The 14,543-nt window shown below is 68.3% G+C and overlaps 1 protein-coding gene across 1 annotated transcript in view; it reads left to right on the top strand.

Annotated features, from left to right (window-relative positions):
* The window catches only part of GPC1 (glypican 1), a 29,233-nt gene extending 19,388 nt beyond the window's left edge, over positions 1–9,845 (top strand). Inside the window, exons 2-9 of the mRNA XM_032638285.1 lie at positions 2,457–2,615; positions 4,691–5,082; positions 5,688–5,853; positions 6,568–6,698; positions 6,790–6,909; positions 7,009–7,142; positions 7,502–7,677; positions 8,041–9,845. Of these exons, the coding sequence (XP_032494176.1) occupies positions 2,457–2,615; positions 4,691–5,082; positions 5,688–5,853; positions 6,568–6,698; positions 6,790–6,909; positions 7,009–7,142; positions 7,502–7,677; positions 8,041–8,276 (1,514 nt within the window). The 3' untranslated portion in view covers positions 8,277–9,845. The remainder of the gene's footprint in view (positions 1–2,456; positions 2,616–4,690; positions 5,083–5,687; positions 5,854–6,567; positions 6,699–6,789; positions 6,910–7,008; positions 7,143–7,501; positions 7,678–8,040) is intronic.
* Positions 9,846–14,543: the final 4,698 nt, after the last annotated feature.

Here is a 14,543-nt window from a genome sequence, read left to right as displayed (position 1 = left end):
GGCCTGAGAAAAGGGGGTCCTGGGTGTTTTGTCCTCGCCTCTCTCCCTCCTGCAGGAATGGAAGGTTCGGGAAGGAGGGCGGCCAGCCGGGGAGGCCACCTCGACAGCCTGCACCCTCCTGCCTCTCCTGCCTGCCCGCCGCTGCCCCGTGACCCCTCCAGCCTGGCCTGGGTGCCTGTCACAGCTGAGCCCAGGCTGGCACCTGCAGCCGCTCCCAGCCCCAGGGCACGTCCCCAGTTCAGCCCCCGACCCCCAGCCTGGCACCACCACGGCCCGCTGGTCCCAAGCAGCAGGGGAGGGTCCTCGCCAAGGGTGCTCTCCCGGCCCCTGCCAGGGGGGAAGGCGGTCAGGGTCCAGGCCCCTCCTGGCTGGGTGCACACGGCCCTGTTGCACAGCCTCCGCCGTCAGGGAGACGGGTCCACTGTCTGCCCGGCTCTGCCAGCTGGGACGCCAGGTGGGGGACCCTCGTCCTGCTCCGTGAGCTGCCCCCTGCTGGCGAGGGTGCAGGGCCACGGGTCAGCGTCAGCAAGGGCAGCCAGAGGAAGAACTGTCTCTGGGGACGTCCCGGGTCCCAGCCCTCCCCGCCCCCCGAAGGAAGGAGGGCAGGGATGGGGGCGCTTACTCTGCCAGGCCCTGGGGAGCCAGGCTCTGTCCCTCCAGCCCAGCTGCTTCCCTGTGAGGCCCGCACGTGGCCAGAAAGGCCTGACTCAACCCGGGGCAGGGGGCAGGTCCCAGACCCCTGACTCCCCACCCCGCGGGCCTGGGGCTCTGCAGGGCATAGACACACCAGCTCCGACACCTACCCCACAGCCAGCCCTGTTCCAGGGTGGAAGCCACAGCGCCCCTTAGACAGCAGGCCCTGGGGGCAGGTTTGTGAGGCAAAAGGGGGAAGGGGCTGCGCTTCCTGCCTCTGCCCCCGCCCTCCTTCCTCCCTGCCGAGCCTCTTTCACCTCCCTCGAGTGCCCTGGAGTGTGCAGCGCCCCTCTGCCCCCTCCCACCGCGCCTGGGGCACTGCTGCCCTCTCCTGGCTGTTACACTGATGGGCACAGAGCTGCAGACAGGCCATAGGGTGACTGTCCTCTGCACCTGTCCCTGCTTCCCCGGGGCGTGTGCAGGAGAGGAAGACGCTCAGACTTAAGTGTGACCTAAGCCTCCCCCGCAGGCTCTTCAGGGTTAGTTCAGCCTGCGGAGAATGACTTAGTCTTACCCACCCCTCTCCCCCGGGCAAGGCCTCCGCTGGAGGCCGCTGCCCACCCTGCAGCCCCCCACCCCTCAGGGCAGCCTCGGGACCCAGAGAGCTCTGCCCAGGCTGCTCCACGACCCCCTGCAACCGTGCCGGGCGCACCGGGCGAGCCCTCGACTCCAGCCCCACACAGCCCCTGTCCGGGCCAGACCCCTGCGTCCACTTCCCTCCGTGCCCTGCCCCGCTTAGAGTCAGGAATTGCGGCCTGGGGGGAGTGGGCCTGGGGGGCTGTGAGGCAGCCCAGTGGCCGTGGGGGCCTGAAATCGAGCGGCCTGAGCCACTCGGCCCCTGACTGTGTGACTTCAGATAGGAACCCTCATCTCTGCCAGCCTCAGTTTCCTGGTCTGTAAAGTGGGTTCACAGCACCCACCTCAGAACTGGGACCAGCACAGTTTCAAAGGTGCGCCCTGCACCACGAGAGTGGTGGAAGCGACCTCGGTCACGTCCTAGCGCTGCTGTAAGCAGTGCTGCCGCGAGCCCGCGCCCGGGCGGTGGCACGGGGGTGATGGGGGCTTTGAGGGTACAGAGGACGGTGTACACACCTGAGGGGGCTCGGTGTGTCCTGCCAGGTGGGTGCGGGGCTCGCGGCAGGGCCCCAGCAGACTTGTGCCCGGGCTGTCCTGACGAGGTGGGCCTCGGCCTGGGGGGCCACTGCCTCTGGCCGGCCCGGAGCTGTGGGTGGGTGGCCTGCAGGGCCTGCCGTCCTCAGTGGGAGCTGGCACCCCGCACTGGGGTCGGGGAGGGGCGCCGGGCAGGCCTGGGCACTTCCGCTGTGAGCCTCGAGTCTGGCAGCCCCCCGTGCCCTTCACGCAGGACCTGAGGCCTCTCTGTGCTGAGGTCCAGGCGTGAGCTGAGCTGCTCAGGGCCCCTGGGGCGGCCCTCCTCTCACGCAGGGGGCGTGGAGGAGGGCTCAGCCTTCCGCACACCTGCTCTACACCCATCCCCACCGGGGCTTGCCCCAGGGGGCCTGGAGGTGGGATTCTGCAGAGGAAGCCCTGCTCCTGTGCCCTGTGCTGAGGGCTGCACGGCCCACCCGAGGCGCTGCCCCGAGCCAGGCCTGCCTTCCCCCCACCCTGGCAGGCAGCCCCACCTGCGTGCCGATCACGTCCCCTCTCTGCAGGAGAGCCCACCGGCCTCGAGGCCCGTTCTCCTGGTGCCCCGCCCCCTAGCCTCCCATAGCCCTCCTCTCTCTCACGCCAGCCCCTCCCCACAGGTGAGCACCTGCGGATCTGCCCCCAGGGCTACACCTGCTGCACCAGCGAGATGGAGGAGAACCTGGCCAACCGCAGCCGGGCCGAGCTGGAGACGGCGCTCCTGGACAGTGGCCGGGCCCTGCAGGCCACGCTGGCCGCCCAGCTGCGGGGCTTTGACGGTGAGGGGCTCCGGGGCCGCAGGACACTCACGGCGGGGGGCTGGGCACTTGGGGACCTCTCGCAGTGAGGCAGGGTCAGAGGGGACGTAGTAGCAGAGCACTGGCCGCGTGCAGGGGTCTGAGCAGGGATCCGTGAACTCGGGGTCACCTGCAGGTCTCCGTGCACCCCGAGGCATGCACGTTTGGGGAGAGCCAGCCTGTCCCTTCCATGAGGCCCTCAGAGGGAAGCCTCTGCCCTCCAGAGCTCTCCTAGGCACCTGCCACTGGCACTGGCCACCAGGTGGTCTGGAGCTGGGGAGCTCAGCGTGAGGACTGATATCGGGGGCCAGGCCGGGGCTGCAGGGCGCTGGGTGGAGGCACAAGGAGTTCGGGGCCCCTGCTGTGGCCCTCGAGCCTCCAGGTCAGCTGTGTGTGTCAGTCATCTATTCCCAGCCCCTCACCAGCTCGCTCGTCGTGTCTGGGCCCCTAAACAAGGGATGGCGGGATGACGTCGTGACGCTGACAGCGGGCACCTCGAAGGGGATGGCGGGCGCCGGTGGGAGGGGCCCCAGAAGTGACAGCTGACGTCAGAGCCTGCACAGCATCCATTCGGGACACTAACCTGTGTTAAAAGCGATTCCTCTTCCGCTTCCAGGCCCACTCGTGCCCCCCCACCCCGAGAGTCCTTTCCACCTGCCCCTCTGCGTGCCGCTTCCCGCCCCGCGCCTCAGCCCCACTATCGTGCCTGCTCCGGCTGCCCCCGTGCCTTGTGCCCCGGGAGCAGTCCTTACCTGGCCACCAGCGGCAGGGGTCTCAGAGCCTTGGTCTGAAGTGCGCCTGGGACCTGCGTGTAGCAGGGCCTCGGGTGGCTGTGTTCCAGGACGCGGGGCCCACGCTCACGCGCCACACCTTCTGGGCCGGCTGCCAGGGTCCTGGCTCAGAGCAGGACCCTGCTCAAAAGATGGGGCTGGGGGCTGGCCGTGGGGCTGGGGGCCCCACGACCACCCCGTGTGCTGCTGGGCTGGCGATGAGCTGCAGACTGCCCGTTTGGGCCGGAGGCTGGCGTGGGGACCAGGACCCGGAGTCCCGCGGCGGGAGCTGGATGGGAGCTTGGACCATCCGCTCCTTCCCACAGTTCCCTACTGGGGAGCTGCAGGGGCACAGCCGGAGCTGCGGGAGGGTCTTGGTGGGGTGGGTGTAGACACGGGTCCGAGAGCCAGAGGCCTAATGTCCACCACGCCTCAGAGCAAAGCCAACCTGGCCGTGTGTCCCTGGACACTCGAGTTTGGGCCTGTGTGGGGAGGGTTGGCCACAGCTCTCGAGGAAGCGTCTGAGTGGACGGTCTGTGTGCTTACGGACCCTGCTGTCTCCCTGCTGAAAGGGGCGGACGGCGTTAGGGGCCTCGTTCTCAGCACACGGGGCCCAGAGGTATTTCCCTGAAACCACAGGGGTCTGCGGCCCACGCTCATGCCCCACCTCGGCACCCCCCTCTGAGACTCTGGGTGCATCCCGAGGGCTGCGGAGACCCTCTCCAGACCCTCAGGCTGTCCAGCTTCCAAAACCAGAGAGAGGGCATCCAAGAGAGATAAGGATGGAGGGGGAGGGCAGGAAGCCCAGGAGAGCCTCAGAGGTGGGCAGGGTGGAGAGTGCAGAGGCACACCCCCGGGGCAGGGGGCCTGGCTGGGTGACAGAGAGGCTGGGGGAGGGGGAGGGACGCAAGGAGAGCTGCTGGGAGGGAAAGCAGGCGAGGGACGCCCTGGGCCTTCTTCCCCCAGTGGGTCCTAGCCCAACTCAGAGCACCCTCCTGCCCCTCCACACAGACCCTTGCCAGGTGATCTCCGGGGGCACTGAGGCACCGTGTGTCCCCTGCTCAAGGCCCAACTCAGAAATGGATTCTGGATGCCCAGGCTCCGGGCCAGGAGGGGGAGGTCTCAGAGCCCCGTGGGGGCGGGCACCCAGGGCCCTTGCAGGCTCTGATGACTCTCAGAGCACCGGGGGTCCCCGGCAGAGCCCCCTTAATTGCCGGTCGCGCTGCAACAGCACGCGGGGTGGGCAGGGGGCTCCGGGAAGGCCTGACGCCCGCCTCCCGTGCGCAGATCACTTCCAGCGCCTGCTGAACGACTCGGAGCGGGCGCTGCAGGAGGCCTTCCCGGGCGCCTTCGGGGAGCTGTACGTGCAGAACGCCAAGGCCTTCCGCGACCTGTACGCCGAGCTGCGCCTCTACTACCGCGGCGCCAACCTGCACCTGGAGGAGACGCTGGCCGAGTTCTGGGCCCGCCTGCTCGAGCGCCTCTTCCGGCAGCTGCACGGGCAGCCGCTGCTGCCCGACGACTACCTGGACTGCCTGGGCAAGCGGGCCGAGCCGCTGCGGCCCTTCGGGGAGGCGCCCCGCGAGCTGCGCCTGCGCGCCACCCGCGCCTTCGTGGCGGCGCGCGCCTTCGTGCAGGGCCTGGGCGTGGCCAGCGACGTGGTCCGGAAGGTGGCCCAGGTGCGCGCGGTGGCCCCGCCCCCTGCCGCAAGTCCCCGCGCCCGACCCCGGAGCCCTGGGCCTCCCGGTGTCCCCTTCCACCCCCCACCCAGGCGGGTGGGAGGATCCGGCACGCGAGCTCTGCTCGGGGCAGCGATGGCCAGGCCGGTCCCAGGCAGGAAGGGAAGGGAAGAGGGCTGCGGCTGAATGCTGAGCCAGCTCCAGGGGTCAGGTGGACGGGAGACGGGAGATGAGGGAGATGTGTGCTCCGAGGCCGGTGCGGGGGATGCCTGGCCCCGTCGGGCAGCTCGCTCGCGGCAGACCCGCCAGCGTCGGGTGTGGGACGGCATCGTGAGCCACCTCCACCCCCACTGGGGTCCCTGACGAGTCACCCCCCGCCCCAGCCTCCATCCATTCAGCTGCGTGGTGGGCGGTATTCCCGCTTCCCTGGGAGGGTTCGTGACCGCTGTGCCCCGGGGAGTCGCGGCGCTGGGAGTGTGTCGCTTATTAGACGGAGCCTCTCCACGGCCAGCAGACTTGCTTGGTCATCTGAGAAGGACCCGGGCGCGCCTTGTGGGGCTGCACACCTGCTGCGGGGTGGCGCTCAGGCTGCCTTGCCTCCCCAGGTACCCCTGAGCCCGGAGTGCTCACGGGCCATCATGAAGCTGGTGTACTGCGCCCACTGCCTGGGGGTGCCCGGCGCCTGGCCCTGCCCCGACTACTGCCGCAACGTGCTCAAGGGCTGCCTGGCCAACCAGGCCGACCTGGACGCCGAGTGGAGGAACCTTCTGGGTGAGCTCCCACTGCCGCCACCGCCTGCGGGAAGGGGGGTTGGGGGCGTGCAAAACCGGGCCTGTCCTCTGGAGCAGGCGGTCCCTGGGGCGAGGAACAAGATGCCCCCTGAACGTCCCGAACAGACTGCAACGCGGGCAGCTGCCCGGGAGGGAGCCCTGCGGGGTCACAGTCCTGCCCTTCTCCACTGAGCGCGTACGTGCCAACACGTGCGTGAGTTAACGTGTGCGTTGCTGCCCTGGGGTGGGCCAGCTCTGAGGTGTGCCGACGTGACGTGGGTCACCAAGCAGCTGTGCCAACACAGATGTACCACAGTGTATATACCTGCTGCTGCGAGGTGAGCCCGCGTGCATCCACATCGACACACGTGGGCTGACGGGAGGGCTCAGCGTGCCTGTATACCGAGATGTGTAAGTTCTAACGCGTGCTGACACGTGGGCCAGCCCACATTCGTGCTGAGACACGTGCTAAGGTGGACGTGTGCTGGCATGCCTCGAGCCAACGTGAAAACGTGTGAGGTAACATAGGCATGTGGTGGGCCAGGTGTACGTGTGCCGACACACACAGGCGCTAACGTGTACACGGGCTGGCCTGAAGTGAGCCGACATACAGATATATCGTCTCGTACAAGCTGCCGTGTGTGTGGTAGCACGTGGTGAGCCAGTGCGCGTGCGTACAAAGCGCCCCCTGTGTGTGTGCTCACGCCCGTGCCAGACTCCATGGTGCTCATCACAGACAAGTTCTGGGGCCCGACGGGCGCAGAGAGCGTCATCGGCGGCGTGCACTTGTGGCTGGCAGAGGCCATCAGCGCCCTACAGGACAACAGCGACACCCTCACGGCCAAGGTGCGGGCAGGGGCGTGCAGTGGGCGGGGGGGGGGGGGGCGCCCCGGATACAGCCTCGTACCCTTCCCGGACACTTGCGTTCTCCCCCCAGGTCATCCAGGGCTGCGGGAACCCCAAGGTGAACCCCCAGGGCCCCGAGCCCGAGGAGAAGCGGCGCCGGGGCAAGCTGGTGCTGCCGGAGAAGCCACCCGCGGGCACGCTTCAGAAGCTGGTGAGGGGCCCCTCATCCGGGCTGGCCCCGGGGGGAAGCGGTTGGGGGTCCAGGGCAGGCTGGGCCGGGGCGCCCAGGGGCCTGACTGCTGCCCTGCAGGTCTCCGAGGCCAAGGCCCAGCTCCGAGATGCCCAGGACTTCTGGATCAGCCTCCCGGGGACGCTGTGCAGTGAGAAGTTGGCCATGAGCGCGGCCAGCGACGACCGCTGCTGGAACGGGGTGGCCAAGGGTCGGTAGGTGCCCCCTGGCTGACACACTCCGTCCATCCTCCACGGCCCCTTGCCGGTCTGGGGCACCAGCTGTTGTGTGCATAGGGCCATACCTGACGCGGGACACCCAACGGGACCCAGAGCTGGGATGAGGGCTGAGTCCTCGCCCTGTGCCAGCTCCCCACGGCAGGCGCCGTGCTCAGCGCATCCTCACCCCACTGCAGTGGGGTCTGCACGGGCTCCCGTCGGCCCCTGGAGCCTCTGGGGGGGTCTCAGGCTTGCCACCGCCCTGACGGGGGGAGGGGAGCGGGCAGGCATGCTGGGGCAGTGCCCCTGTGCGGGGAGCAGGGCAGTGACCCAGGGCCTGCCTTCCCGGCCTCCAGGTACCTGCCTGAGGTGATGGGCGATGGCCTGGCCAACCAGATCAACAACCCCGAGGTGGAGGTGGACATCACCAAGCCCGACATGACCATCCGCCAGCAGATCATGCAGCTGAAGACCACCACCAACCGTCTGCGCGGCGCCTACGACGGCAACGACGTGGACTTCCAGGACGCCAGTGAGAGCGGGGCCCAGGGTGGGCCTGGGGGCTGAGAGCCGAGGGTTGGTGCCGGAACGCCAGGGAGCACCCCCGGCCGGGCAAGGGTGCAGCGGACGGGGCCCTCCCAGCCCCCGGGCCTCCACAGTGGCTCTGAGGACGCTGCCGCTGCCCGGTGTGGTCACAAAGTCCCCCTGCCCCTTGTCCCCAGGCACAGTTGTGACCCGGCCCGGACGTCCTCCCAGCCTCGGCAGGCCCAGGGGGTCGGGTTGCTGTGGTCAGGGTGGAGCTGGCGTCACTGGCCCGCGAGGCCCAGGCGGAGGGACGCGGCTCTCGGGGTCCCCAGGGCTGGGCGGGCCCGCTGGAGCCGCCTCTTCTTCCCAGGTGATGACGGCAGCGGCTCAGGCAGCGGCGAGGGCTGCCCCGACGACGAGTGTGGCCGGAGGGTCGGCAGGAAGAGCTCCAGCTCCCGGACGCCCCTGAGCCACGCCCTGCCCGGCCTCTCGGAGCGAGAGGGTCAGAAGGCGTCGGCCACGGGCCGCCCGCAGCCCTGCACGCGCCTCCTGCTGCTCTCCGGCCTCCCGCTGGTGCTCTCAGCAGCCAGGCCCCGGTGGCGGTAACTGCCCGGCCCCAGGGCCCGAGGCCAAGGACTGACTTCGCCAAAACTCGAACCAGACGGTACAGGAAGGGTCGGCGAGGAACCGCGGCCATGACTGTGCTGGGGGCCGGGCGAGGGGCTGTGCCAGCCACCCTGGCTTTTAGTTTTGTATGAGGCCCTCAGGTCAGCAGGGAACGGCGTCCCCAAAAGCCATGCATTTCAGGGACCTCGGGGATGCCGGTGCCGTCTCTCGCCCCCAGCTCCTGCGCCGTCGCGGCAGCACCAGGGCCTGCGAGGAGGCGGCCCGAGAGCAGAGTCCCGCCGGAGCGCGAGCCGCGCCTTCATCTCCCGCCTGCCCCGCCGAGCACCGGGGGCTCCAGGTGTCTGAAAGCCAGGCCCCCCCCCAGCGCCCAAGAATCCCTGAGAGGGCGTCGGGGTTCCCGCCGTCTAGGGTCCAACGGGGCCTTTGAGATCACGCATGAACCTTGCCCCACCCCCCCACCAGAGCCACCTCTCAGCTGCGTCTGTGCGGGGCTGGGCCGCGGCTCCTGCCCATCCACATGGGCCCGCGGCCCACACGGGGACTTCGGGCTGTGCGGACGCGCCACCTACCGTTGTCCTGCCCCCTGTCTCCGCCCAGACCCAGGGCCAGTCCCAGCTCAGGGCGACACAGGCCAGGGCTGCAGGTGACCCCTGGCTGTCACCTGGCCACAGAGTTGCTGGGTGGCTGGAGAAACTTCAGCTCAGGGCCAGCGAGACCCGGCTCTGCAGGCCGGAGGGACATCCCTTCCCTGACCCCGCCAGCTGCAGGGCCTGGGGAGCTTTGACAGTTAAGGGCTTTTCCAGCCGTGCATACTCTGCAAGCGCTTCCCTTCCTCTCACCTAGAGCTGCTTTCTCAGCTCCTCCCAAAATGCTTTTGAAGGTCCCGGGCGACCTTCCGTGGCCCTGGGAACTGGGCGCACCCTCGCTCACTCAGGCTGTCCAGGCCCGTCCGTAGACCTGTGGGCCCACCCTCCTGGGCCCTACCCTCTGCAGGGCCTGGGGAGGGGCTGGCGAGAGAGGGAGCTGGGTAAAGGAGGGTGGTCCTTGAGGGTCTGGGGGATGTTGAGCCACCATGGCCAGGGAGAGTGGTCCGAACCAGCCCCCGGGCCCTGAGAAGGCTGCTTCGCGCTGCTTTGCTTTTCCTCACGGGGCTGGGGGGGCCCCTGGCCACTGATTAGGGCTACTGGGGTCCTGCCCTCCGCCGGCAGCCCAGCTTCACAGGCACACCCACCCCATCGTAACCCTGTCGTGCCTGGGCAGGGGGCTGGGCCTGGGGCCTCCTTCCCCACGAGTGAGGGCTAGCTGAACTCTCAGGGGCTCTGGGGCAGTGACCACCCGTGTGCCAGGACGGCCGCCCTTGAGCTACACACGGACGGCCCCGGAGCGGCCTGCATTCGGCCCTGCCCTACATGCGTCTCTGGAAGGGGCGGCCCTGCCACGGGCACTGGCCAGGCGGCGGCCAGGCCTGCCGTGTCCTTGTGCTGCACGGTGTCAGCAGGTGACGTGTGTTCTTTGAGTCCTCGTATGAATAAAAGGCTGGAGACCGCGTGTGGCTGCAGTGATCCCGCTGTGCTCAGCCCGGCTGCGAGGGTATGCTGTGGGCCGTGCACAGCAGGCCGTGGCTAGTTGGGAGGTCAGGAGGGGCTCGGACACAGATCGCGCCTGGCGGTGTGCCCCACGGCTGCAGAGTGCTGTCCTGCCCCCGACCGGGGTCCCCCCTGCCGTCCACCCTCACCGCCCCTGCTGTGTACACACACATCCAGACACGTGTCCCAGGAAGGTTCCCATTACCAGTTCCTGCCAAGTAGCCTCAGAGATGCCCAGGAGGTCAGAGCACGGGGACCAGCGTCTCCTGAGGCCGAGCCTGGCGAGACATCCTGATGGTCCAGTCAGACCCCAGTGCCACAGAGAGAGCCCTGCCACACCTGGCTCCTCTCACCAGAGTGCGGACCCCTGCCCAGCCACGCTGCCCTTCCCCAGGCAGTCCCGTGGGATCCCCGAGCGAAGCTGCCAGACCCACTTTTGCCCCCGGGGGGCCCTGCAGCCCCACCTGGACACCGGCCTCTGCAGCACGGCACCGCCGAGTGCACAGCCCGGCACCTCAGCCAGAGGCTGCAACACAGAGGCGGCAGCCGCCGAGGGTCACTTTATTTGGGTGTCGCAGCCCACAGTGGCTGCCGGTCAAACGTTCCGCAAAGCTTCTCTTGTCTCCTGGGGCCCTGGACCACTGAAGGACCAGCAGCCAGGACCCTGGGCCCCGTGAGTACAGGGAGCTGGGCCCCGAGCACGGGGTCGGGGGGGCCAGGCGGCGCACCCTGGGAGGGGAATGCAGCTCCACGGAGGGAGTCCTGCAGGGGTCGCAGCTCCTGCTGGGCCTGGGCGAAGCTCAGGCCTCCCTGGACACCTGCCGGGCAGCAACTGCGTGCTCACCCGCCCACCCCTCCACGAGTCCTGGGGTGGTCCCCGTTCCTGCTGGCCCAGCTCCTCCTGGAGCCCTGTACAGGCAGGTGGGCGCCCAGACGCTCACTCGTGACTGTAGGTGCAACGTAAGCACCTCGACTTGCGTCCTCGACTTGAGTGGCAGCTTCAGGGTCTCAGACTTCTGTGGCTCGTTGCCACGTTGCTTCAAAGGTTTCCTTGTGAACAGAGCTGGATGTATTTTCCCTGTCGGGGGAAAGGAGTCCACAGGGGAGGTGACAGCCGATGGGTCAGGAGCACGAAGGGAGGGCGCCCACCTCGGGGGTCTCTGTGCCTTGTCCCTGCAGCTCTGGGCCCGGCCCCGGACCACCCGTGAGCTCCCAAGCCCTGCCCACCCCAGGCCAGGTGCTGGGCAGCGAGGGGCTCCCCCTCCTTGGCTCCTGGGCCCCGTTCATTCCTCATGGGGATCCAGGAAGCCACAGACAGCCTGACCGACCCACAGTGACGGGCAGAGATCAGCCAGCTCCACGGGGAGCTACCTGTGGGTGGCCTGGGCAAGGCCAGCGTGTCCACACGCTTGTGCGGACACCTGTCCCACCTGGGGGAGGGGCTCCTTTTACTGTTGACTTCTTAAAATTTCCAGCATTGCACTAGGTTGGATCCAGGGCCTTGAAGCTCTTATAAGGGGGTGGAGGGTGGTCTCTTTAAAAACAAGAACACAAACCACAAAGAAAACTAAGCTGGGAGCCTCCCCAGGACCCGGAGGAGGAGGAGGAGGTAGCAGGCGGGAAGGGGGAAGGGCAGGTGCCCAGCTCCCCAGGCTCCAAGGGCGGGTTGGCGGGGGCTCTGTGGCCCGGAAGGAACCTGAGGTTCCAGGCACTTGTTTTCTGCATCCTTCCTGGGACTCACCCGGCCCCCCACCCCATCTCTCCAGAGCATAGAACGCTGGCTCTGGGCAGAACCCCAGCACCCCAAATTCCAGGCCCTTTATCTCAACCACCAACATTCCCGGCCAAATGCCACTGACCTTTCCCCATCCCAAGGCCTCCTCCCAGGCTGTGCCCCTCTCGGGCTCCCCGACTCCCCATCCCAGCTTCTGGGCTGCTCCCCAGACCTTATCTGGCATCCCTCGGGGTACTACCAACCGGCCTGGTCCCTCTGGCCCAGAGGCTCCGGCCCGCCACCCCCCACTGTCCCCTCCGCTCCTGCCCTGAGAACATGGGCTCCCCTCATAGCATCCTCTTGGCCTGTCCCCCGCCCCCCTCCTCCCCCGCTCTAGGAGGGGCCCGTCAGCCCGCCCGCACCCCGCCCCCCTTCACGCACGCTCTCCGCCGTCCTCCCTCACTGCACTCCTGGCCTGCTGCTCTTCCACTGAGTCTGGACCCCGGAGGCCACGGCCGCCACCCTCGCTCTGAGGTCGCCCACGGTCCTCCTGGGCCACCGCCCCCCTGCGCCGTCCTGCCCCGCCCCACCTCAAGTGTCCCCGGTGTGGGCCTGGGGCGAGGCACGTGGCGGGGCCCCTCTTACCAGCCTGAGGGAGGACCCCAGCGTCCAGGTGGCTGGCCGAGAGGAGCCTGGAGTGGGGGGAGCTGCGAGCGAGGGTCGCAGGGGAGTCAGGGGGCATCCGGGCACACTCTTGAGCCAGAGGAAGGGTGGGCGTGGCTGGGGGGAGTGAGAAGGCAGGAGTGGGAGCATCTCGGAGCAGCCTCAGCAAACTGACCCCTCACGGCTGCCCGGCGACACGGCCCCCGGGCAGCCCGGCCCTCCACCTACTTGGCAGTGACCGCCTCTGCACACGCGGGCACACGCGGACACACACCCCCTCCGCAGCTGCCCGGGGCAGGAGAAATCCCGCCGTGCTGCCTCCCCTTCCTGAGGCCGTGGGCAGTTCGCTCTCCCCCTCAACTTCTCGGGACACGCAGGACTTGACCCTGATCCAGCCACGCGGCTCCAGTGACCGCCCACGGCTGACGCGTCCACCCCGGCAGCCCTGCCACGTGCTCCCGGCGCCAGTGTGCGCTTCTCTGCGGCTCCGCCTCCTGCAGCTGCCCAGGACACGCTGAGCGTTTCAACGTTGAGCTCTGACCCTGCACCCCTCCCGCCAAAACTTGACCCGTCACTTAGACCCGTCGATCGCTGCCTTGTGCCCCCCCCCCACCGTGGCTGGTACCCCTCCTGCCCTCGTGGCCCTGACACCCAGCATAGCCCCTGAGGGACCCAGCGCCAGGCCCTCGGAGCTCCTCCCTCTGGGGCACCGAGGTCCCGGAGAGTCACCAGGCCTCGCACACTACTCCCTGGCCTCAGCCCACCCCCCGATGGCGGTCTCACCCCCAGCGCTGCTGCCCCAGCGACCTTGGACGTTCCCCTCCCACCAGCCTCCAGCAGGCGACCGGCAGTCCCAGCGACGCCACGACCCCCCGAGGGGGTGGGACCCACGAGGGAGGGGCGGGCAGCCTCCTCCAGATCCAGGGTGTCGACGGGGGCACAGGTCGGGCCCAGAGTGCAGCCTGGACACAGCCTCCCTAGCTTCCTGGGGCCCGTCTTCCTGCCGCGGGGCCTAAGCGACCAGAACTCCACGTTCGCAGAGCGCCAAGGGGCCAGCGGCCAGCCCAGCCCACTGCGGCCGGGAGAACGGGGGTGGGATTTCGGGGCACATCCTCGCGCTCAGAGAACAGAAGCAGGCAGAGGGTCTCAGCAACATCACAGAATTTTCTGGAAAGGGAGCTTTGCTTTGCAGGAGCCCCTAGCACGGGGCCCCCCTTGCTCCACACACACTGGCAGTGGCGGGCGCCATCCTGCTCTGAGTCTGTCAAGGGGAAAGCTGACCCCAGGGACAGCCAAGAGCCCAAGCTATCCCTGTGTCTGAAATCCCGACCGGCGGCTGCCCGAGGCACTCGGGACCTGAGGGGGTGGCCACTGGCTTGGCTGTATCCCTGCTCTGGTCGGAGTCTCCGTGGACGGCAATGTGGGAGGGGAATGGCCGGCACGAAGGAGGGGTCCATGAGGCACAGCCTCCCAGACACTGCAGGGACCACCAAGGGCAAGGTGAGAGGTGATGGGTTCCCGTATATACTGGAGACGCAGCTGAATTTCCGGGTGAGAAAGGGACGGAGAGGACAGCGCTGGGCCCGTGGCCTGAGGGTGGCGCTGATGGGGAGATGCTTCACCACACAAGTAAAAATACACAGAGGCACAGCATCCATTAAATAGATCAATGGAGCAGAGAGGTAAGATTTAAGCTGGGACGACTAAAGCGCAACAACCGTAGAATGGAATGCCGCGTATCCTTTTAAGAAATCAGTGGCTGAAAGCATTCCCTTAAAGTCACAGGTGGCCTGCCGCTGTCACGTCATCCAGCACCACTGCAGCACCGGCCAGCGCGCCAGGGAAGGGGTAGAGAGCCACAGACGCCGGGGAGGGACGGACCCAGGCATGGCCATCTCCGGAGCCCGTGGCCGACCACCCAGAGAGCTGGGGGCAAGCAGCAGCCGCGGCTGCCCGATCTCATCCGTGGTGCGGGCACAGGTCACGTGTAAGACGGACGCTGGGGCCTGTGGGTGGGTCCCCCCTGGACGGTACTGAGGCACTGCTGCGGCCCCTGCGGTTCAGCTTGGCACACAGTTCCTTGTGGAGGCCGCCAGCCGTGGCCCTCCCCCACACAGCAGCTCTCGCTCCTGGAATGTGGGCCCCCCCCAGGGCAGGGAGCCGGTACCCTTGTCCTCTGCGGTGTCCTGGGTGCCCAGAGCATGCTGGGCAGCGGGGAGGCACTCAGTGCACGTGTTGGCCCAGAAAGGAGTGGACATCGCAGCACCCATCTGGGGGCGGGAG

Source organism: Phocoena sinus, chromosome 7 (assembly GCF_008692025.1).
Source record: "Phocoena sinus isolate mPhoSin1 chromosome 7, mPhoSin1.pri, whole genome shotgun sequence".
Taxonomy (NCBI): Eukaryota; Metazoa; Chordata; class Mammalia; order Artiodactyla; family Phocoenidae; genus Phocoena; species Phocoena sinus.
Note: the sequence above shows the minus strand (reverse complement) of the source record. Positions and strands in the feature narration are given on the sequence as shown.